Source organism: Chaetomium strumarium, assembly GCF_033439665.1.
Source record: "Chaetomium strumarium strain CBS 333.67 chromosome Unknown B0T15scaffold_4, whole genome shotgun sequence".
NCBI lineage: Eukaryota > Fungi > Ascomycota > Sordariomycetes > Sordariales > Chaetomiaceae > Chaetomium > Chaetomium strumarium.
This window is the reverse complement of record NW_026944432.1, coordinates 97,922-118,446: the sequence shown is the minus strand read 5'-3', so window position 1 is coordinate 118,446 and position 20,525 is coordinate 97,922. Positions and strand designations below refer to the sequence as shown.

At 56.8% G+C, this 20,525-nt stretch overlaps 10 protein-coding genes across 10 annotated transcripts; 2 read left to right on the top strand and 8 right to left on the bottom strand.

Moving 5' to 3' along the window:
• Positions 1 to 81: 81 nt before the first annotated feature.
• Positions 82 to 1,574, top strand: B0T15DRAFT_493226 (chaperonin 10-like protein; the record flags this gene model as incomplete). The annotated part of the gene is made up of 3 exons (XM_062866931.1): positions 82 to 235; positions 307 to 1,232; positions 1,296 to 1,574. The coding sequence occupies 3 exons, from the start codon at positions 82 to 84 to the stop codon at positions 1,572 to 1,574; spliced, it is 1,359 nt and encodes a 452-aa protein (XP_062720800.1).
• Positions 1,575 to 1,971: 397 nt separating this feature from the next.
• B0T15DRAFT_531102 (uncharacterized protein) lies at positions 1,972 to 3,173 on the bottom strand. The gene has a single exon (XM_062869227.1). The coding sequence runs from the start codon at positions 3,015 to 3,017 to the stop codon at positions 2,181 to 2,183; it is 837 nt and encodes a 278-aa protein (XP_062720799.1). The 5' UTR covers positions 3,018 to 3,173; the 3' UTR covers positions 1,972 to 2,180.
• Positions 3,174 to 3,330: 157 nt separating this feature from the next.
• Positions 3,331 to 4,823, bottom strand: B0T15DRAFT_531100 (uncharacterized protein). The gene is made up of 3 exons (XM_062869226.1): positions 4,218 to 4,823; positions 3,934 to 4,118; positions 3,331 to 3,852 (listed from the first exon to the last, which is right to left on the bottom strand). Exons 1-3 carry the CDS (start codon positions 4,374 to 4,376, stop codon positions 3,771 to 3,773), a joined length of 426 nt encoding a protein of 141 aa, XP_062720798.1. The 5' UTR covers positions 4,377 to 4,823; the 3' UTR covers positions 3,331 to 3,770.
• Positions 4,824 to 4,993: 170 nt separating this feature from the next.
• On the bottom strand, positions 4,994 to 7,991 carry B0T15DRAFT_531098 (uncharacterized protein). The gene is made up of 3 exons (XM_062869225.1): positions 6,599 to 7,991; positions 6,455 to 6,539; positions 4,994 to 6,366 (listed from the first exon to the last, which is right to left on the bottom strand). The coding sequence occupies exons 1-3, from the start codon at positions 7,886 to 7,888 to the stop codon at positions 5,366 to 5,368; spliced, it is 2,376 nt and encodes a 791-aa protein (XP_062720797.1). The 5' UTR covers positions 7,889 to 7,991; the 3' UTR covers positions 4,994 to 5,365.
• A 394-nt stretch (positions 7,992 to 8,385) lies between these two features.
• B0T15DRAFT_187139 (uncharacterized protein) lies at positions 8,386 to 9,444 on the top strand. The gene has a single exon (XM_062862391.1). It carries the CDS (start codon positions 8,553 to 8,555, stop codon positions 9,171 to 9,173), a length of 621 nt encoding a protein of 206 aa, XP_062720796.1. The 5' UTR covers positions 8,386 to 8,552; the 3' UTR covers positions 9,174 to 9,444.
• B0T15DRAFT_187149 (major facilitator superfamily domain-containing protein) lies at positions 9,260 to 10,749 on the bottom strand. The gene is made up of 3 exons (XM_062862392.1): positions 10,347 to 10,749; positions 9,969 to 10,287; positions 9,260 to 9,883 (listed from the first exon to the last, which is right to left on the bottom strand). The coding sequence occupies exons 1-3, from the start codon at positions 10,502 to 10,504 to the stop codon at positions 9,347 to 9,349; spliced, it is 1,014 nt and encodes a 337-aa protein (XP_062720795.1). The 5' UTR covers positions 10,505 to 10,749; the 3' UTR covers positions 9,260 to 9,346.
• A 1,167-nt stretch (positions 10,750 to 11,916) lies between these two features.
• B0T15DRAFT_531088 (FAD binding domain-containing protein) lies at positions 11,917 to 14,570 on the bottom strand. The gene is made up of 5 exons (XM_062869224.1): positions 14,191 to 14,570; positions 14,006 to 14,086; positions 13,769 to 13,914; positions 13,046 to 13,677; positions 11,917 to 12,950 (listed from the first exon to the last, which is right to left on the bottom strand). The coding sequence occupies exons 1-5, from the start codon at positions 14,279 to 14,281 to the stop codon at positions 12,101 to 12,103; spliced, it is 1,800 nt and encodes a 599-aa protein (XP_062720794.1). The 5' UTR covers positions 14,282 to 14,570; the 3' UTR covers positions 11,917 to 12,100.
• A 1,478-nt stretch (positions 14,571 to 16,048) lies between these two features.
• B0T15DRAFT_187046 (heterokaryon incompatibility protein-domain-containing protein) lies at positions 16,049 to 17,486 on the bottom strand. The gene is made up of 2 exons (XM_062862390.1): positions 17,426 to 17,486; positions 16,049 to 17,357 (listed from the first exon to the last, which is right to left on the bottom strand). Exon 2 carries the CDS (start codon positions 17,254 to 17,256, stop codon positions 16,144 to 16,146), a length of 1,113 nt encoding a protein of 370 aa, XP_062720793.1. The 5' UTR covers positions 17,257 to 17,357; positions 17,426 to 17,486; the 3' UTR covers positions 16,049 to 16,143.
• A 507-nt stretch (positions 17,487 to 17,993) lies between these two features.
• Positions 17,994 to 18,815, bottom strand: B0T15DRAFT_531085 (uncharacterized protein). Its single transcript, XM_062869223.1, has one exon. It carries the CDS (start codon positions 18,624 to 18,626, stop codon positions 18,162 to 18,164), a length of 465 nt encoding a protein of 154 aa, XP_062720792.1. The 5' UTR covers positions 18,627 to 18,815; the 3' UTR covers positions 17,994 to 18,161.
• On the bottom strand, positions 18,805 to 19,547 carry B0T15DRAFT_187029 (uncharacterized protein). The gene is made up of 2 exons (XM_062862389.1): positions 19,233 to 19,547; positions 18,805 to 19,170 (listed from the first exon to the last, which is right to left on the bottom strand). The coding sequence occupies exons 1-2, from the start codon at positions 19,430 to 19,432 to the stop codon at positions 18,984 to 18,986; spliced, it is 387 nt and encodes a 128-aa protein (XP_062720791.1). The 5' UTR covers positions 19,433 to 19,547; the 3' UTR covers positions 18,805 to 18,983.
• Positions 19,548 to 20,525: the final 978 nt, after the last annotated feature.

Here is a 20,525-nt window from a genome sequence, read left to right as displayed (position 1 = left end):
ATAAACAGAAGCGTCTACTTCACACTTCAAACACAGCATCTTCACATGACGAGCAGTGCATATAATTAATTGTTTGACATAATGGCAACTTCACGAGCAGCGTACGCGGCCGAAACGGCGATTGGCCACCGCGAGGAACACATCCAACAAGATGTCTCCAACTACGAGAAGGAGGGCGACCGGAACGAGATGATGAAGGCGCTGGTATGGCAGGGCAAGCAGAAGGTGGCAGTCGGTATGTGGGCTTCCGATAGCTTGATTCTATTTTATCGAAGCTGAATCTAACCATTCCTCCCTTTTTTCCAGTCGACACGCCGAAACCCAAGATCCTCGAGGACGGCGACGTGATCCTGAAGGTCACGGGGACCACGGTGTGCGGGAGCGACCTGCACCTGCTGCACGGCACGGTGATCCAGCTGAACAAGGGCGACATCCTGGGCCACGAGTTCTGCGGCGTGGTCGACCAGGTCGGGCCCGGCGTCAAGAAGGTGCAGGTGGGCAAGCGCTACGTGGCGGCCTTCCAGATCACCTGCGGCGAGTGCTTCTTCTGCAAGCAGAAGCTGTCGTCGCAGTGCGAGCGCACCAACTCCAACACGACGGCCAAGGCCATGTACGGCGGCACGACCGCGGGGCTGTTCGGCTACTCGCACTTCACGGGCGGCTTTGCCGGCGGCCAGGCCGAATACGTGCGCGTGCCGCTGGCCGACAACAACCTGCTCGAGATCCCGGACGACGTGCCGGACGAGAAGGCGCTGTACCTGTCGGACGTGCTGCCCACGGCCTACAACGCCGTGCGCGACACGGCCGTGTACCCGGGCGACCAGGTCGCCATCTTCGGCGCCGGCCCCGTCGGCCAGATGGCCGGCGTGTTCGCGGTCGGCGAGGGCGCCGGCAAGGTGGTCTTTGTCGACACGGAGCCGCGGCTGTCGGCCATCCAGAGCCGCTGGCCCGCCGAGCACAAGGACAAGCTGGCCGTGCTCGACTACAAGAAGCTCAGCTTCGGCGTCACCGGCAAGGAGACGGTCGTCAGCAAGCTCAAGGAGATGTGCAACGGCGGCCGCGGGCCCGACGTCGCCATCGAGTGCGCCGCCGGCGAGTACGCCAAGGGCTGGATGCACTGGCTCGAGATGTCCCTGGGCGCCGAGACCGACACGAGCGAGATTCTGAACGAGATGGTCGAGGGTGTGCGCAACTATGGCCGCGCCGGCATCACGGGCGTCTATGTGGGCTACGTAAGTTCAGTTTTGAGAGATCTAATTAGCCTAACATTTGCTAATACTTTTGACTGCCGCCAGACCAACCACTTCAACATCGGCTCCGTGATGCAGCGCGGCATCCGTCTCATCGGCAACGGCCAGGCCCCGGTGATGAAGTACTGGGAGGGGCTTCTCGCCAAGATCCAGAAGGGCGAGCTAGATCCCACGCAGATGCTGTCACACCGGTTCCGTATCGAGGACGCCGACAAGGTCTACTACATGTTTGACAACAAGGAGGACAACATCCAGAAGGTCTTTATCGAGACCAAGTTCTCCTTCCCGCGGGCCCCCGGCACGCCCGAGCTGACCAAGCTATGATTGGAGCGGGGAAGTTGCGTATGAGTGCGTGCTGGCGTCAGGGGAGTTGTGGGAGTGTAAGAGTTACCGGGTGGGCGGAGTGCGTTTTGCTGCTGTAGCGAGTTGGGTCAGCGGTCTCGATACCAAGAATGACATCTTTCTTATTATCGGTCTTTTATGGCTTCTAAGTGAGCCCAGCAGGAAGTGTAGACTGGTGACTTCAATATTAGTAGCGGATGTACTACGGAAGCGTTGTCAACCATAAAATCATACTTGAAACCGAGTTATCACAGACAACACCCTCCCTCTCGGATAGACGTGCCGCTGTTTCTAGCCAGAGGAAGAGAGCTCGTAGAGTCAGCAGGCAGCTCAGCCGCGTCGAATCGCAAATCGTCAGGGCTGGAAGAAGCAGTGAAACTCAAGCAAAGCTGACAAATGTGGTTAGATTGAAGGATCCGTTGCCTGTGCCGGGTCCCTGGTTCCGCCATAGCCTTGGATCGTGTCATGAAGAACCAGGTGTTACGATTTCTGTCTTCTGTCCGATGCTGCTCATACCAATCTACAGCTATCCGTCATTCCAGAAATTTACTAATGAACACTCCTACTACATCCGATTTCCGCCCGCTACTAGCCACCATTCAACAAAGGCTCCTCCTCCACAAAAGTATCGACCAGGAAGCTCTCCCGCGAGTCCTGCCTAATTGGCTCCACCGCCCGCGTCCTGCAGACAGCGTTGTCCGCCCTCGTCAGCGCAACCTGCCGAATCGCCGCGGCCAGGGACAGATTCGCCTGGGCGGCCCGCAGCAGCAGCCGTCGCGCCTCGTCGTCCGTCAGCAAGTCGATGGCGGCAGGGAGAGACGGCGTGCGATATCGCGCTGGGAGCTCGTTACCAGTACCGGTATGTACCATGGTAACGTCTGGTGGTGGAACCAACGCGCCGTCGTCGTCTGTGTCAAAGCTTGCTGGCGGCGTGATGTCCGCGAGGGGAATCCGCTGCGCGCAGCTGGATATCCTGGTGGTGATATCATGGACATGACGGGACTTGGTATGCCAAGACGCCATGGAGGGTGTTGTTGTTGTTGGTTTCCGGCCTTGGCTGACGCGTCGTGGCCGATGTGCCAGAGCCACCGAAGGGCGCGCGCCGCGGCACTCGGCGTTGTTGTAAGTGACCCCGTCAAGCCAGAAGCCTACTCTGGCGGTGCTGCGGTTGAGCTTGCCGACTTTGGATCCGACGACCCATTGTCTGGCGGCGCCTGAGGAGTGTGGTTGTGGTTGCGGAGACGGTTGAAACGGTTGGGTTGTCCCATTGTTATTACTGGTGGCGCGCTTGTTGGCAGCGACTTGCTCCTGGCCATAGCCGGGTGTGCGATGATGCGACCGGCTGCAAGACTTGAAGGGTGACTTTGGTGAAGGACGGGGCGTGAGATGGGAGGCGTCCTTGGTCGAGAGGGTAATAGAATTCATTTTGATGTATCGGGCAATAACGTTTCGCAGAGGGATTCTGCGCGTTTGAGGAAGATGTGGAACATCGCAAATGACAGGCTCCGGATGGCCTTTACCTCATGCGCATAGAGATATATGCCAACTACTACAACCTTGGAACAAAAGATGTGTAAGACGCGCTGGGTTTGTTTTGTACAGGGGTTCGCGTCTTGTGCGGGGTGGTATGCGCTGTTTACTTACCCCACCTGCCGAAACGGGAATGACAGCGATCTGAGGATGTTTACTCCGGTATATCACAGACTCGGATATCACAGCGCAGCATACCAAGTGTGTATGTATTACGAGCCAAAATATACTCACCCACGGCAAGAAGCTGACTTGCTTCGGCACGCAATGGACGAGCGACTCGTAGAATTGAACAGATCACCCCTTGAGGTACGTGAGGCCTTTCTGGCTATTGGTAGAGAAAGGGCAGATAATGTCACGCTCGGCTGAGAAACTGGTATCAATTAGGGTTCAAGCTCAACCGCTCGCTCAAGTCATTATCGTCATTAGGTTTGTAGAAAAGGGGTATTGAAATGTCATCAAACCCTCCGTTCTGCTGAAACAAACCGCAGCATTTCGTGGTATCATGGTCAATTCGTCCTCCGCCATCCTCCCACACACTCTCGCGGGCAACCTCCCAAGTAGTATCCTCCAGTATCGTTCAAGCCTCCCTCAGTCGCTGTCCCCGTTCGTCACAGTGCAGCCCACTGCCAACCCAACTGCCTTTGCTCAGACAACAGCCCTAGTCCTGGCACCGCCGCGGTAGAAGCCGTAGTGCCAGTCGTAAAGGACGTTGAACAGGAGGAAGAAGCTTTACAGAAACGAAAAGGGTTAGCAACAGCACGCAAGTGTCCTAACATAAGGGTATCAAACTGTACATCAAAACACTTACAAGGCAACGAAGCTGAAGGCCTCGGCGGTGAGCAGCAGGCTGTCGTGACTGTAACTCCAGTCGGAGGCGGTGAAGGAGACGACCACGATCCACAGGTACGAGAAGATCAGGTTGAACAGCAGCACGTAGCCCGGGTAGGCGCCGAGGAAGAAGGCCGCGAGGTAGAAAGCCGTGGTGAGGACCGACTGAATAAGGTAAGTTACGCAACATGCGTTAGTGAATTTGGGACCCTGAAAACTGAGACGGCAAGCGTTGGAGAAAAGAAAATGACAATTGTCACGTACAATGACCAGCTCGTAGATGACGTGGTCGCCGCGCCAGCCCTTGGAGACGAGGTAGGCCAGGATGCCCATGACGATGACGGACGAGATCCAGACCAGGGCGGTGCTGGCGAGGAGGAAGGTCGACAGCCCGGTACGGGCACGAGTATCGCCGCGGGCCATGATGATTCTTTTCGCTAGGGTGGGCAACGGATTACGAAGTTGTGGTTACTTGTTTGGTGGAGGGGCCAGGTTGGAAGATGGAAAATGGGTGGGATGTCTCAGTTGACAGTTTTCGCTGCAACAAAGCGAGACAAAAGTTTTGGGCTGCGGCAACTTGAAGTCGGTTGAGATTGAAGGCCAGAGTGGGAACAAGCCCATGAGACACGATAGTTATAGCAGTTTCCCCGTGCAACCGTGGTATGGCATGTCGTGGCATGAAAAACTTACACATCACATCAACTGTGTACATACTATCTATCAATCAGCATATTTGGGCGAATGGTGCCGAAGATCGTCGAAGACCGGGTCTGTCAGGAGATGGGTCACGCATGAAGGGCGTGCCAGGTTTGTGTGCGGTGAAGGCCATCGCGCATTGGACGTTTCGAGTGCCGCTGACGGCATTCCGAGTTGATTGGGTGTGCCGATCAAGGGTCCTGGCCTTGTTGATGTGCTGTCAGAAGCTTGGTCATTGACGAATACGTCATCGTGCAGCTCCGGGAGGCCTACCCGCTGCCTTACCCGAAAGTCGGTCTGCTTCCGTAATCTGTAAACAAATGTTTGTGACAAATATGCCCTAACCAGACTAGAGTTTTGAATGATTTTGTGTTCTGTATCGCCGCTTCGTACACGGAGCAGTATTCCAGCTGAAAAGCAGCAGATATCGTTTGGTGGTATAAATAACACCACGGACCGGGCGACACTCGCAGAGTCGCAGTCTCTGCTCCACGATGCAACACCATTAATAAGGTAGTCACCGCCAAGCTCTATGTAAAGCTCCGTAGGTATCCAGGATTATCCACAAAGGAGGTCTTGTAAAGTATCTAGTCCCAAGCCTGGTACACTACGCTACACCCAACGGTACCATATAGACCATGAACGCCAGAACATAAAAAAGGATACGGCCTTTTTCCAACAAAAACATCAGACAGATCCTCCCGAGTCCGACAAACTCAGAGCACAATCTCCAACACGCTCGACCCGCCGCTGATGGACGAGGATTCGCTGCGGGCACTGGACTTGCCCAGGCCAAAGAAGCCGCGCCTCCCCTTGTTGGCGGCGGCCGTACTCGGGCGCATCGTCGCAACTGGCGACCCGATGCGAGGCGCGATCTCCTCCTTGACCTTGTCAAAGAGTACATGGCTGCGCGGGAACAGGCCGAGCTGACCCTTCTTGTTGGTCCCGCTCCAGCACCAGTGCTCCTTGAACACCCACCCGACGTTGGTGAGCGTCTCGCCCTTGTCAAACACGAGCCAGCCTTTATCGCCCGCATCGCGGGGCTCCCACTTCCACCGCGCCACGACGCTGGCCACGACCCCGCCGTTCGCGCTCGCGTGCGTGAGCAGAGGCGGCATCTCGCTGCGCCGCGGCTTCTCCAACTCGACATGCTTCGCCGGAAAAATCCCCCAGTCGCCGTCGTGCCATCCCGTCGCCCACTTCCCGCCGAACTTGACGGGGAATTCCACGCCCACGATCCGCGCGCCCGCAAAGAACTGCAGCATCCCCTTCTCGCCCACACCGTCGGGCCGCGCGAGCTTCTTCTCGCCGTACCGCTGCACATGCATCTTGGTCGCCGTGGCCACCGGCAATCGTGCAATGTTATCCGCCTCGGCCGCCGCCGGCGGTATCATCCCTCCCCCACTTCCGTCGGGCGGTTCTTCGAGGAAGTGGACGTCAAAGTCGTTGAGGCGCGGATCGCCCTCACGGAAGTCCTTGCCGTACAGCACCGTGACGCCGGGCACGTCCGGCAGGGGTTGCGGGTGGCGCGCCAGGTGGCGGAAGAGGGCGTCGCTGTTGGCGAAGACGGTCGCGTCGCCCTCACGCACGACCGAGCCGGCCTGCGCGCAGAAGAGGCAGCCGTAGTAGGCTTCGGTCAGCTTGTCGGTCGTGAGGTGGGATTTGTACAGGAAGCGGATGCGGAAGCGGACGGAGGAGGCGGTGAAGTTTGCTTTGGCTGGATGCGAGGAAGTGGACAGTGTTAGTGAGCGAGTGAGTGAGACCGGGAAGCAGACGAGGGAACGCCGGAGAGAAAGCAGGCTTACGGTCGCGGTTGACGTCCAGGGTCAGCTCATCGTACTGGTGGGCATAGCCGCAGCTGATGCATTTCCCTGTGTGTGTTGTCGCGCCCTAGGGGAGTTTGGCTGTCAGTTCTAGTGTTGGGGGGGAGGCTGACAAGTAAAACTTACAGCCACGTAGCCCGTCGTCTTCTTGATGCCCTGCATGGGACCGCCCTGCTTGAACGCCTGGGCCCCCTCGCAGAAACCCTTCATCTGGTACAGCGAGCTCTTGGGCCCGATGCTGCAGTCGGCCTCGCGCGACAACATCGATGAATGCGCGCGCGACCCCGAGTGGGCGCCATCCGATATCACCGTCTTCCAGTCCTCGGCCACCATCACGCCCGGGTCGTGCAGGTCCGCCGTAGAAGGAAGGCTGAGTGGCGGAGGCGGAATCGGCGGCGCTGAGGCGAGCGAAGAGGCGTGGCCACTCCCGTCCGGTGTGTTGGGGAAGACGGTCATGTTATGCACAGGCTGGTCCTCGGGGATCACGGACTCCCGGATCGGCAGCGGCCTGGACAGCAAGCGTGGCGACGCCGGGACGGCCGCCTGGTCTGTCACCCACGCCGTCGTCCTGTTGAGTGGAACGGACGGGAAGTTCGGGATGTCGACAACGCTTGGCTCGGTGCTCGCGGGGCTGGCAGCTTCGTTTGCGTGTCGTCCGAGGCTGCTTTGGGAGGTCAGCATCTCGGGCGTGGAGGGTGTCGAGGAACGCCGCTGGGCGTGTCGCTGTCTTGACGATGCGCGAGTTGCGGATGCGGGCTGCGTATAGTCGGCGCCGTGCAGATTCTCGGTGCTGATTCGACGCTCCTGGCCCGGATGAGTGTGTTGAGCGAGAGGGGTGTTCTCCCACGGTGGACACGGTGGGGGAACTGGGGGCGCTTCTTCACTCGAATATGGAGGCAGCGAGTCAACGCTAAACTGCGACGATGTATGACTGGCCAGTGTGTCCCTTCTACGGAGATCCTGGGGTGTGAGCCTCCTCCTCCTGCCGTCGGTGCTCCCACTCGCCATGCCATTGGGGGCCCTCGGTGTGCGTAACGGAAGCTCGGGCCCCGGTGATGGGCCTGTAGCGACATCCCGGCCTCTCGACGATGGTCTTGATGGCGGTTTCGAGGATGGCAGTGGCCGGGAGGGCGACTTGACCGTTCCGTGCAGCAGGGCACTAGGCGGAAGCGGAGGCAGTGGGGGCAGCGGAGGGAAGGACGTAGCTTTGGGGGGCGGGCTGACGGGGACGCCATCCAACTTCAACCGCTTGATGGTGTCAAGAACGAGAAGAGCCAGTGACTTCGTGGCCGCCTGCAGCTGGACGAATCTCTCCTCCTCGAACGAGTCGATCTCGGTGTAGTCCTCAAAGTCGTAGAGGAGGTCCTCGAGCTTCCGCCGCTTGTCCTCGATGTCGTCTGTCGCAGGCAGGGCCATGCCGTGTCAGCGCCAGCCAACAGGATGGGATCGGGACGATCTTGACTCGAGCAAGTGCACAGGTAATGGGTAACACCTACCGTTCTTGCCCATGGCGGCCTTGAAGATGTCGCCGTGCTTCTCGACCTGGTCGTCCCAGAGCGGCTTCAACCGCTTCAGCGCCCGCTCGCCCTCCCTCACGAGCGCCTTCCCGGCCTTGGCCATCCGCTTCGCCGTCTCATCGTCGTCGTCACCGTCGGCCGCCGCCTCGGCATTGGCGACAGCCTCCTTGCCGCGGTCGACCACCTCCCGGAAGGGAGCGATGATCAGCTCCTCGATGTCGACCGCCATGCAGCGTCCCGAATCCGATAAGTGGTCAAACTACCTTACCCAGGTAGACACGTGGGCACGAGGGGTGATGCGCCGCGGATGTGGGGGGGGGCCGAGGCCAGGAAGGAAAACGCGGACGCTGTTTGGCGAAGAGCGCTTGAAGGATGCACCGAAGCATTGGAAACAAGACCATCGTAATCCGTACTTTTGACCCGGACAAGACCTGCATGGGAGAAGAGAGACCTTTGCGCTTCGGCATGGTCGCACCGACTCGCATTTGCGTTGGCTGCAGAAAGTGCGCACTATTGGCTCGTGTGCGTTTCCCCATCACGCCCATTGCGTGATACCGAAGGCGATGGATGGGAGGCAGAGGCATCGATTGGCTTTGGAAATAAAGTTATCTGCAGGCACGTCCCATGGATTTCTGAGGACTTTGGAGGACTTTCCCGGACACCGGGGTCGCGCGGTGACGGAATCAGAAGGTTGCCAGTGTTGGGCAAGGAGCACGTGCGGGCTTGGCTGGCTCTCGCCGCTTCCCAGGGGGTCAGGGGTCGCTCCACCCGATGAGCCTTGTGGGGCACGCGGGTGCGCAAGACGGCGGCGCATGCATGTGAAGAGGCAAAAGGAAACAGGAAACTTCTCGAGAAGGCGCACCCAGAAGCGAGGCAATAAACCGCCCCTGGACCGAGAGTCGGGACCGGAACCGTCGGATTCACGGATATCGGGAGGGAGGAAGGAGAGTCGAGACAGCCGCCCTTGGGGAGCCGAAATGGGGTTTTACTGGATGCCCGAGGCTCCAGAGTCCAGACTCCAGTTGTTCCCCGAGGAGAATGTTGATGTTGCCTGGGCGTACTTCGTATTTATCGTCGGTATTTTATTATTGTTGGATGATTTCTCGCCCGTGCCACTTTCATACGGCACCATTAAATTAACGTTAGCGGACTGCGAACAACCATACAGTTCAACCCTTGAATGATCATTAGCGCCTGACTTGAGCGACTAGTGGTCAGCCCTAGCATTTCAGCCCTTGTCGCTTGTTCCGCACTAATAATCATTCAGGGGTTGTACTGTATATCACTCGCTTCGCCCAGCCTAGCTCGGTGACTAATAGGAGGTAACTACTACCTTACTAGTACCTTGTACATCGAACTATATCTGATACCTGAAATCCGGCTCACGTTCCGTGTACATCCCCCCAGCAGCAGGCCTGCCATATCCCTCCGCAATCTTCCTCTCCTTTCCCGCCTCCCTCCTCTTATACATCCCCCTCACAACCCACCACCCGCACCACGCAAAAGCCAAACATCCCAAGCTCCACGCATGGCCCAGCGTATACTCCGGCGCGGTGTTACTCTGATAGATCTGACCCGACACCACGCCGCCAATATTGGTGAGCGTCAGCAGAATGCCCAACGACGCGGCGCGTTTGCCGTCGGGCGCACAGTTGGCCGTCAGCCAGGTGATGTTCCCGCCCGTGCAGAGGAAGCAGGCCGTGGCGACGAGGTAGGTCGCGAAATACTGCACGTACGGGCCGACAGGGGCGAGGACGACGGCGTAGCCGGCGATGCCGATGGGCGTCGTCAGAATGAGCGGCAGGAAGCGCGTCTGGTGGCGGTCGGATAGGTAGGCACCGATCGCGTAGACGATGGCGCCCCAGAGGTTGACGGGGATAACGAGGTATTGTGCCTATAGTGGGCGGGGAATTTTTAGTGTCCGAGTTCGTTAGATGTGTGAGCTGGGTGTGAAAAGTAAGGCAGTGAGTAGTACGTACCTGTTTGATGGAGAAGTGGAATCCATTCCGAATGATGATGGGCAGGAACGTGCCGAAGCCATACAATATCGTGGCAATGGCGATCTGAATGATCCCATGTATCCAGCTCTTGACATCCTTGGCTGCTTCTCCGATATTTGCTTTGCTGTGATGCCCGGGGCCTCCGGAATCGGAGTATGCTTGTGTTCGGTGGGCTCGTTGTCGCATCAGGGCCTTCTCTTCATCGTTGAGGAAGTAGGCGGTCTCGAAGCTCTTGGGAACGAGGAAGATGCAATAAGCCGCATAGAGGATGGTGATAATCCCTTCAATAATATATAACCTAGATAACTAGAGGTAATATTAGTGATGATTTGACACCCTGAGACATTTAGCACTTACCACCGCCACTCGGACCATCCCGCGACGCCGTCCATATACAGAATGCCAAAGGCAATAAGGCCACCGAATGCGCCGCTCAGCGCGCTCGCGATGAGCGGATAGGCGATGCGGATGCCCAGTTCTTCCCTCGTGTACCAGTTGCAGAAAAAGAGCGTCATGGATGGGAACAGGCAGCCCTCAAACAAGCCTAGGAATAGGCGCGTGGTGACGAGGCCCGGCGAAGTTGTGCACAAAGCCCGTGCAGAGGCATGCCAGGCCCCAGGCGAAGGTGATGATGGGAATGACGCGGTTGAATTGCAAACGTTTGACGAGTAAGAAGGTTGGCAATTGCGCCATGGGTTAGGAAGTGAAGAAGAGGAGGTGGCATTGACCAAGTATTAAAATACTAGTAGTAATAACTCACTTCCGCGAGGATATAGAAAACGTAAAACACGGAGACAGCGGTCTAGTATCCTCGTAAGCCTTTATATACTGCAACATTAGGTACTAAATGGGCTACCTACATTCAGCTCGCTCCCCTTCAGCCCAATCTCCGCAGTCATACCCTGGGTCGCGGCAAACCCGATATTCCCACGATCCAGGAAATTGATGAGCATCAACATCATCATCACCGGGGCGATGGAGAGATCGAGCTCCCGTCGTAGCGCATCCTCCTTTGTGCTTTGATTGATAGCTTCGGGCCTCTCGTCTTGAGCGCGGTACTCGTGCTGGACGGTGACCGAGCGCGGAACTGTGCTGTTACTGAGGTCCGATGTCGCCATTGTGGAAATGTCAGACACGGAGTAAGTTCTTTTTTGGTACGACGATGATAGGATTTTCAAAGGTGCGAGTACAGATGTTGAACGGTCCATGTCCTGGGCGCGCTTATATTGAGGAGGCGTATGCATGTCGTGGAAGGTACTGTACTACTCTCCAGGTCAGCATTGGGGAAGCTTGGGAAGTTGGAGTAATGGCTAATGTCTCGAGCATGCATGTGTTTGGTATCACCCGGCACCTTATTTCTTTGACGACTTCAGCCAGCCAAACAAGAACACGGTACCGTTGGGCGTCAGTCAGCGAGCCAGCATGCCGGTCCTTTCGAGGTAAGATACGTGACGGCTGGCTACTATGGTAGAGGTAGACTAGGATAGGATAGGGAAGTGGTACAGTGCTTAGACAGTCTTGTAGGCGTCATCAAATACGAGTTAAGCTATTCTGCGTCGAGTCGAGCGAAAGCCTGAATTTAATAGCGACCCTCTCTTGCAACTGGTTCCTTCCAGGTCTCCCGCCTACAGCAAATCCGGGTATGCGGCAAGCTTACCTATACTCCGGAAACTTGCCTCCCTGAGTATCGATGTCTTGGGGTCGCTCATAGTGGTTAACAGAGAGGCGCCATGGATGGGGGACCTACCTGTCTATCACGAGTTCGTCTGAATCGAATGTGGGAGGCTCAGAGACCCCGAGAAATGTCTGCGTGCCAAGGCCCCCTGAGCCCCCTTTTCCCAAGCGGCGCTGCAAGCAACGACTCCCGGCCATACACTAATATCAAGTTAGACAGGAACTGAAATAAATGATTTGCTTACTAGGAGTATAAGTACTAACTACACTCCCTCACACCATGGTTGCATAGGTAGGCACCCGGGGTCTACCGAATGTATCAGTTGTGCCGTCGGCGACATCGGGAGCACAAACTAAGACACCACTAAGGCTTGACACTATTTCCAAGCGACAGGGGCATTGTTCTATTTCTACGGAAACGTTACCGGAATGCCCAGTCACAACGCCAGAACACTGCGCATAACCATCTCCAGCTTCCTCTCGGGCTCGGCAATCATCTCCTTGGACCGCCACGCCACAAACCTGTCCGGACGCACAAGCACACACCCGTCCTCCTCCACCTCCCGCTTGCGCGCCCAGTCGAAGTAGATATCCTCATAGTCCTGCTTCCACCCAATCGAGTAGGCCACAATCTCCACGCCCAACAGCTCAGCCACGGCCCGGGCCGCCTCCTTCCACGCCTGCCCTCCGGGGCCCGTAAGCAGGCAGAACCGGCCGTGGCCCGCCAGATCGATGGTCGACACCCTGCTGCCCGGCACGCGCGTGTTGAGCCACACATGCGGCAGCCTGCGGCCCGGGTAGGTGGTAACCAGATGGGTCTTGATCGGGTCGTGCGGCATGGCCGGGGGCGGGCCGGCGTCGGCGTCGGCGTCGGCGAGGTACACGGCGCGCGAGACGTAGCGCTGGTTCATCTCGATGCCCAGGCCGTGGAACTCGGTGGTGGTGATCTCGATGGCGCGCATGAACTCCTCCCGCCGCTGGCGGCCCCGCGGCCCGGGGTCGTCGAACTCGGCGAGTATGGCCAGGCGCTTTGCGCGGTCCGGTTCGAGCATGCCGAGGGCCGTCTGCCAGTGGATGTGGTCGCGCAGCCCCTGGTTGGCGCGCGCGATGACCTCGGCGCCGACCGGTTGCCGCTCCGCGCTGAACGAGTCCAGCAGACCGGGGCCCGCGCGCCCGGACATGACGTAGTCAATTTTCCAGGCCAGGTTGAAGGCGTCCTGGATGCAGGTGTTGGAGCCGAGCCCGTTGAAGGGCGGGTGCCGGTGCGTTGCGTCGCCGAGGCAGAAGCTAAGAAGTAGTAGGTAAGCATTCCCCCGCTTGCAATTAGAAGGTTTCGCAGTGGAAGAGTCATACTAAACAAGCAAAAGAAAAACGGCACTTACACGTTGCCATCCGAGTAGTACTCAGCCACGATCTCGTTGATCCACCACTTGCTAGCATGCAGCAGCTCGACCTTGACCGAGTCATCCCCGATAAACATCTTCACGCGCGCGAGGTATTCCTCATGACTAGCATCCATGGCCTCGGCCGTCAGGTCCTGCCCGGGCGCCGGCAGGAAAATAAACATCCACTCGTTCCACGGCCGCACCATCCTCACCACACCCGTGGCACCCCACGGCGGGCCCTCCATCCCCTCCTCCGGGCGAAACACCCAGTGCAGGTTCCCGACGCGGCGGTCGCCGATCAGATGCGCCATGTCGGCCCGCACCAGCACGTTCAGCGCCAGGCCCTGGCCGGGCTTCTTGATGAGCGGGATGCCCAGCTCGCGCACGACCTGGCTGCGCGCGCCATCGCACCCGAACAGGTACCGCGACTGGATCTTGTAGGTCGTCTTGGTGACCTCGTCGAACACCTCCGAGATAACCACGTCCGGAGCCGGGCGGGTTAGTCGGAGAAAACGCGTGTTGAACCGGATCGTCCATCCTTTGTGCAGCGCGCGCTTGGTTAGGATCGGCTCGAGCAGCGTCTGCGGGAGATCGACGTGGTTGCACGGACTGGCGGCCTCGTAGTCGCCCTACGTGTGTTGTGTGTTAGTGGTGGGCAGGCAATATACGGTATTGTTTGAAAAATCGTCAGCCTGGCCCGGGTAATAGTATGTTCCTTGCCTTGCGCTTCGGGTCGTGGCCCCACGAGTACACGCGGGCATACTCCTCCCCCGCCATGCTGCGGCACCAGCGCGTGTGCGCCATGTTGTGGCTGGGCGTGGCCACGTCGAGGCAGTCCTGCTCCAGGCCGATGTCCCGTAGGCACTCTAGAATAAAACATAAGGTAAGTATCCCATTGTCAGCCCTACACATACAAGCAGCCCCTCCTCCGTCTTCAGAACGCCATAAAGCACGCACCAAGACCAGCCATGTTGGTGATGTGCGCACGCGGCGTCTCTGCCGTGCCCGGCGCCGCGGCAATCATAATCCCCTTCCTGCCTACATAGGGCAACTCCTGTTAGCCATCAGTCTGTATCGTCGCGTGGAGCTTCAGACGAGAGATTTCAATATGCGCTCTCTCTTCCCCCTTTCTCCTCACATACCATGGGCGGCTAGGAAGCAAGCGAGCGACGCTCCCGCCGGGCCGGCCCCAACGATCAAAAGATCGGTCTGTACGACTTCGCCCTCCGCCATCCTCGGAGGCTTCCGCGACTGTGTAACGGTCTGGATATTGTCGTGCGGAGGAGGTCGTAGCGGGTTTCAAATTTCAATTTGGGGTTCGGCAGTCGAACCGAGCAAGCAAGGCAGGCAAAATTATTATTATTAGTACCTGCGCCGGGCCGATGTCGTCTCGCCCGCGAACAGTTCCCGCGGACCTGTTGCTACATAAGGTAATGAGCTGAGAACTCTGACTCAGCCATGACAAAGTGGATTACTTGTAAGCACCAACGGCGACGGTGCATACCTATCGACGACAACTGGTTTGCGGGGTAAGATGCGGGGAGATGGAGACGGAAATTGGTGTTGGACTTGGATGTCGCGGCGAGTGGGGAATCTGGGGAGCCAGGGGATCTGATACGCCTGCTCGCACTCCCATGCAGGGGACCAGGGGATCAGGGTCCAACAGGCCGCGTGGGGGAATCTCGCGGGAGGCAATGTACTGTAATTGTAGTGCTCGAGTCAGAAGGTATAGGGACCAATTGGTCCAAATGTCCGTTGTGGATGCGGCTCGGAAGATGGAAGCGAGGCAAGAGAACTGTTGGCGCGTTGGTGAGATGCAGGGGACTTTTTCGGGAAAACAGCCATCTCGTCCCCGAAAAGATTGGCCGATATTATCAAGGATGACGAATCGCCCTATAGGTTGTACGTCGCTCCCAATGTCGTTTTGTTATACGGGGAGAACTTCTGATACCTTGATTAAGCGAACAGTAAGTAGCGTGTGGTTAGTCCCTCTCCGGGGCGCTCGTCGACATTTTCAGGAACCTGTCCAGAGTCATTGCTGTTGTTTTTACGGACACCTTTGGCTCCGTTACAACTTATTCGCCCATGAATCATCAAAACATCAAGAATCCTTTTTAAAGTCAAGATAAGCGTATGTAGTTGGACTATATCAGTCCCTAACCTAAGTAGGTAACATAGACGTGACGTTCCAGAAACTGCTTGATGAAGAAAGCTGAGTTCTTAGTTATTTGTCTGACGAGAACAGCGGTTATGATGAAAGACCTAACATTTATATAGTAGTGCCGGTGTAAGTGTCAGTGTGCCGAGCTGTGAGTCTTTGAACGCTTGATAGATGAACTCTGGGAAGTAAATCTAGGTACCTTTGCTCCAAAGAAGCCCTAGAGGAAAGAAACCCAAGAGGAAGGGGATAAGGGTGAAGGTGCTCCAACTAGTCGCCAGTGGCCTGTGTTCATCCCCAAGGCCTATTGATTCTCTAATGCCAAAGCCGCGTGATCCAGTAGTGGAGATGAAGGATTTATTCGAGTGAGATGGTCTGAAGGCTTGCAGCCTTCTCCAGAATATCGCGAGTTATCTCAGGCGCATCAGGCGGGGAAGGGCTGTCGAGCTGACTAGGCCAGATCATCCTGTGTTCTAGATAGAACCGCATGAGATTGTCCACGAAGCCCGGCCACCCTTTTACACCAGTGTCCTTTAGGAGTTGACCGTGGGTCTCGAGCGTGAAATACCCGATCCTCCGAAATGACATGATCTCCGCTGCGTCGTCCACTCGCTGTACGATCAGACCCCAAAGATAGGGAAAGCGATGAGTATACCATTTGTCGTTGATTTCGGTTTGTGCTAGAATGGAGATTGGCAGCAGAAAGGGATCCGTGCCAACAGTGGGGCAGTCAGTGGTAGAGTCCATGTTCAAGGTGATTCCAACGACGGGCTTCTCCCTTGTGCGGCCACCGCTGTCGGAAACCAAGAGCTTCCAGAAAGGACCGTTGATCTGAAGCACGCTCCTTGACCGTGCTTCGGGGCCGAAAAAGGGGTCGCCGGACCTTGGGGAAAGACGATAACCGGAAACATGACTGAGCAGCGCGGTGTGACGAAGATTATGGTGGAATCCCCATCTCACAGGGCGCACCGACCCGCTGAGCGAAACCCAAGCGTCTTCTGGCACTCTCGGGAGAAGCCGCGCACCACAGCAGGTGGTGTTCGAGGTCGAGGCTCCAGTGGCCTGCAAGGTATTCCACTTCAGGTTTCCTGCCAGTGTTGAGGTTGAGTTTACGGTGCACCTCGCGTGCCAGGGCCGAGATGGCCATGTATTTGTCGGTTTGATAAGTGAGTCCTGCAGCGGTGTACTGGGGCACGACGCCCATGAACCATGCCTGCACGAGGTCGCGGGCTTCCTCTTGTGAGAGCTCGGTGTGGCCTACGGCGCCGAAGTAGCTGTGGGGTATGCGGCGCGACTCCTGGTCGAATGGTATCGAACATGCCGTATCCCCGTCGAGTTCTGCGCTGAGCCTTTCCTTACATTCCCAGGTTATCGCCTTCCGTCCGAAATGGAGAGCCCGCCGAGACAAAAGGCGCTCCTGAAGCACCCAACCACGCAGATGGACCGGGGCTGTCTCGAACTCAGCTATGGGGTAATCCCTATGCTCCGTAAAGTGCCCCCAGTGACGGCTATTTTGGTTGCGCCACTTGCTTTCAACGACAATAGGACTGAGCAGTGTTGGATCCCAGGCGCTAAAACAGCCTCCGTGGCTGTCAGCCGCTTCCAGCGCTGCGATGTTGCAATAGCCATGTCGGTAGACATCAGCCATCCGAGCGCATTCGCGTTCCCAGTCCCGTTCGTCGCCCTGAATGATACAAAGGGAGTCGATCCAGATATACTCTAGGCCGAGAAACCTGGTGATCTCCATGGCATCGGCAAAGGTCTTGGGTATGTCTTGACACGGTATCCCATTAGAGAACTGGCATCGGTTCTCCATAGTCAGTTTCAGGGGGTGGGTCTTGCCCCAACGGTGGCTGAGAGTCGTGTATCGGAGCGGCAGTGAGGAGGGCTCAAGCCGCATTTCTGGTGCTTCCACCAGCCGCGGGTTGTGACCTGGCTTTCCAAGGAAGACAAGCCTGGTCGGCAGCCATGGGCCAGTGGCCATGCGCGAGGCCTTGCATATCTCGTGATGTGCTTCACAATCCTCCAGCATCCTTTTCGCCCACCGCATCGACTGCTCAGACGAAGTCGAATTGCATTAGCCGTGCGGTCTCCACGGCAAAGTCGAAAGATTCGGTCTCTGTTTTTTCTGCTGTTGTCTCAATACCGGACCTAGTCAATGAGACACAGTTCAAGCTGTCAATATCCAACTCCATGGTGCCAATTGCAAGCAAACATACGCATATCATCAGGATAGAGGGTCATCTCGATGTTTACATCTCCGAGGTTTCCAGGAGAGAGAACCATCAGCGCCCAATTTTCTTCTTCAGATTGGAATTCGACACGCGAAAACCCGGTCCGAGTCTTTCGTAACCTTGCTTCCAAGATCACAGCGCACAGACGGCAACGACTGCGTGCGCAGTCTCGCAGCTCCTCTATGCTTTCATGGTGCCGCTGTGACCAATGCATCTCCCGCGAAAGTGCTGGCCCGTGGTCGTTGTCGCCTGTCTCCTGCCCCGCGGTTCCCTCGTAAAGGGACTGGCACAGTTCACAAAACGCTTCATTCATCTTGCAATGTGGGATGCGTGGTTGTCAAATGAGTTCTCTTTCGCAATTCCCTACTGCCATGCGGAAACAGAGCTTTGGGTCGAGAGTGAGGGGGTGAAATCGACGAGCGGAAGCTGCCTGGAGGTAAATACCTGAGTAGCTGGGACCGCTGCGTAACCTGCAGTGCATGAGCATCTGCTGCGCCACTGGCTGGGCTGTCAGAATCAAATTGGATTATTCCTACCGCTCTCATAGGCTGTCGCCTGATATTGCCCGACAGTGGCTTAGAAATAAGCCTTCTCCTTTTCAAAACAAAACTGCATCTCAATGTCAAGTTGAACGGATGCGGATTTTTCTTTCAAAATGACATGGTCCAGCTTGCCCTCACGGTCGATATAGGGCAGAGATCTTGCAGTTAACCTCCCTCCCTTAGCCCGGACCAGCGCCTTCCACAACCCCCACCGCCTCCTCCACCACAACCTCCTCCTCCTCGTGCTGCACCATCAGCCCCCTTGCCCTCTTGGTCTCGGTTTCCCCCGACTCCTGCATGACCGCACTCCCGGCCCACGCCCCAAAGACCACACCCCCAGCCACCGCAAATGCCACGAATTCCAGCCATTTCCTATCTTCCGGTTCCCGCACCCACGCCGCTAGCCACTGTACACAAGGCGTGACCAGGACGCGGCGTTCGACTTCCAAATCCGGGTTGACCGTGACCAGCAGCGCGAGCAGAACGACCAGGATGAGGAAGAGCAAGACACAGGTCAGGACCTGGATGAAGGCGACCAGGAGGGCGATGTCGCGCGAGGTCTCGAGCACGCGGAAGCCGGCGGCCACGAGCGGGGTTACCTGGTCGAAGGCGTGGTGGATTTGTTTGGAGTAGGGGAGGCCCATTGCAGACTGTATTTAATGTCCGGAAGCCTGTTGTGAAAAGGGGAACCCGAGCTCAATCCTTTTGGGTTTCAAAGGAAGAGAGTACACTGTGTGGGATGTTGCGATGATACCAGATGTCGATATGAAATGAGTCGGCGCTATATGGGCAGTGATAATAATAGAAGCACATCTGGTCTCGCCACTGGGACATGACTCGCGTAGCTGCTCATTCCATCGCTAGCAATCTAAAATGTATTCATTGCTCTGCCGTCAATATCCGCGAACGCACCGAAACCAAGCGCCGAAACAGCCTCGAGAGACCCGAGAATATGAAAGCATCCTACAAAAGCGCTCTCAAGTTATTTCTTCGCCATCTCCCTATGATTTCGGCAGTTCAGTGACCTTGATCCTCTTCACATCGTCCAGCTCCCCCTTCGAGTTATCATGCACCAAAACGTACTGTGTCTTCTTTGCAATGGCATCGGCATCCTTCTTGCCCATCTTCATGTACACCATCACGCCGCAGGCTGCCAGCACACCGGCAGCGGTGGCCATGGTATAGCGCCTGGCCGATTGGTGGATCTATTAGCATTTTGACTTCCCACGTGCACCAAGGTAAGCACGCACCTGCGTAGAAAGTTGCTTTCCGGGAGATGCTCCTGTCCGCCGGGACCGCCCATATTGTCCGGGTCCTTGCCCGGGACTGCCGCGACGCCGCGGATTTGTTGAAGCAGAGGTGACCGGCGAGGAGCAGTTGCTGTCCTCGTGGCTCCGGGAAGCACCGCGCCGAGGCGCTGCTGGAGCGCTCTTGTGTTGGTTGTGAGCATTTTCGATGATATGGGGTATTTGCGGACGAAACTATCACTCAACAAGGAAAACTTTGTTACAGTCAGCTTCGTGTTGTTTTATGAGCAATTCGTGGTTCGTATTTTCATGACGTGCTGCTCGGGATCCAGTTGGCGGCGATCCGCAACATCAACTTGGTGATGACATCATAGGCCGACAACCCACCACGACTAGCCGACGTGCCCGACTCGGCAGTAACCCGTTCTCTAGACCTATAGCAGTGAACAGATCGCAGTCTCTCTAATTCATGCTACGCCGGACCCAGCCCCGGCTGAATGAAATATCGCGCTGGATTTGAGTTGACATGCAACAATGGAAAACAGTTTCAAGGTGGTTCGAGGTCAGGTTTCAACCCAACCAAAACCCCCCTCGTCAAGTACAACACAAATGGGCGGCCACCATCAATTTCGCCACGGACCCGACGAACCCCTTCTCACCATGCGTCAACGCCAACGGCGAGGTCGGGAACCTCATTGTCACTTACGGCCTGAAGGCAGACGCGCGTTTTTCGAGTGGCCCCGCTGTCATGAAGACCGGCTCCTGGACCGACAAGGGCTCAGGGGTTCCGGACCAGATTGAGAATGCCGCCACGCTGAACTTCAAATGGCTTATCAGGGAGTGCTGAGAGGGGGGTGTTTATTGTTTCATTGACATGATCTCGAATTAGTGCTAGGTTCATTTACGAATTGGCCAGTCAAGTTATGGTGTTTGTCGCAACTTTCCTGATTCGATATGAACATCCAATCGGCATCATAGTTACCTTCCACCTCCAAGCCGGTAGTACACTCGGCAACGCACTTGAACCGGCTGTCAAAATCGGACAGCTCGGTTCGGTTGCTATTAAATCATCAACATCACGCCTCTTTGCAACTTCCTCAGCTGTGCCTTTAACGTATCCCAATCTCACTTACAACTTGAACCCCTAATCAACTCACCGTCTTCGCAAAACAACATGCACCCCAACCTCTCATCTACGCTCAGCCTTCTGGCCCTCTTCTTATTACACCCCCTCTCCCAACCCGTCAACGCTGCACCGGCACCGGCACCCGCCCCGGCACCACAAACCTCACCAAA

Excerpts from the sequence above, each read along its gene's own strand:
- B0T15DRAFT_531102 (XM_062869227.1), bottom strand. The coding sequence starts at position 3,017 with ATGAATTCTATTACCCTCTCGACCAAGGACGCCTCCCATCTCACGCCC.
- B0T15DRAFT_531100 (XM_062869226.1), bottom strand. The coding sequence starts at position 4,376 with ATGGCCCGCGGCGATACTCGTGCCCGTACCGGGCTGTCGACCTTCCTC. Across the intron at positions 4,119-4,217 it reads TCATCTACGAGCTGGTCATT|TCGGTCCTCACCACGGCTTT; the intron begins GTACGTGACAAT and ends TACCTTATTCAG. Across the intron at positions 3,853-3,933 it reads GCCTTCAGCTTCGTTGCCTT|CTTCTTCCTCCTGTTCAACG; the intron begins GTAAGTGTTTTG and ends GTTTCTGTAAAG.
- B0T15DRAFT_531098 (XM_062869225.1), bottom strand. The coding sequence starts at position 7,888 with ATGGCCCTGCCTGCGACAGACGACATCGAGGACAAGCGGCGGAAGCTC. Across the intron at positions 6,540-6,598 it reads AGACGACGGGCTACGTGGCT|GGCGCGACAACACACACAGG; the intron begins GTAAGTTTTACT and ends AAACTCCCCTAG. Across the intron at positions 6,367-6,454 it reads CCTGGACGTCAACCGCGACC|CCAAAGCAAACTTCACCGCC; the intron begins GTAAGCCTGCTT and ends CCTCGCATCCAG.
- B0T15DRAFT_187139 (XM_062862391.1), top strand. The coding sequence starts at position 8,553 with ATGGATGGGAGGCAGAGGCATCGATTGGCTTTGGAAATAAAGTTATCT.
- B0T15DRAFT_187149 (XM_062862392.1), bottom strand. The coding sequence starts at position 10,504 with ATGACGCTCTTTTTCTGCAACTGGTACACGAGGGAAGAACTGGGCATC. Across the intron at positions 10,288-10,346 it reads GGATGGTCCGAGTGGCGGTG|GTTATATATTATTGAAGGGA; the intron begins GTAAGTGCTAAA and ends CTAGTTATCTAG. Across the intron at positions 9,884-9,968 it reads TCCACTTCTCCATCAAACAG|GCACAATACCTCGTTATCCC; the intron begins GTACGTACTACT and ends CGCCCACTATAG.
- B0T15DRAFT_531088 (XM_062869224.1), bottom strand. The coding sequence starts at position 14,281 with ATGGCGGAGGGCGAAGTCGTACAGACCGATCTTTTGATCGTTGGGGCC. Across the intron at positions 13,915-14,005 it reads CACCAACATGGCTGGTCTTG|AGTGCCTACGGGACATCGGC; the intron begins GTGCGTGCTTTA and ends GTTTTATTCTAG. Across the intron at positions 12,951-13,045 it reads TACTACTCGGATGGCAACGT|CTTCTGCCTCGGCGACGCAA; the intron begins GTAAGTGCCGTT and ends ACTACTTCTTAG.
- B0T15DRAFT_187046 (XM_062862390.1), bottom strand. The coding sequence starts at position 17,256 with ATGCGGTGGGCGAAAAGGATGCTGGAGGATTGTGAAGCACATCACGAG.
- B0T15DRAFT_531085 (XM_062869223.1), bottom strand. The coding sequence starts at position 18,626 with ATGGGCCTCCCCTACTCCAAACAAATCCACCACGCCTTCGACCAGGTA.
- B0T15DRAFT_187029 (XM_062862389.1), bottom strand. The coding sequence starts at position 19,432 with ATGCTCACAACCAACACAAGAGCGCTCCAGCAGCGCCTCGGCGCGGTG. Across the intron at positions 19,171-19,232 it reads GAAAGCAACTTTCTACGCAG|GCGCTATACCATGGCCACCG; the intron begins GTGCGTGCTTAC and ends CCAATCGGCCAG.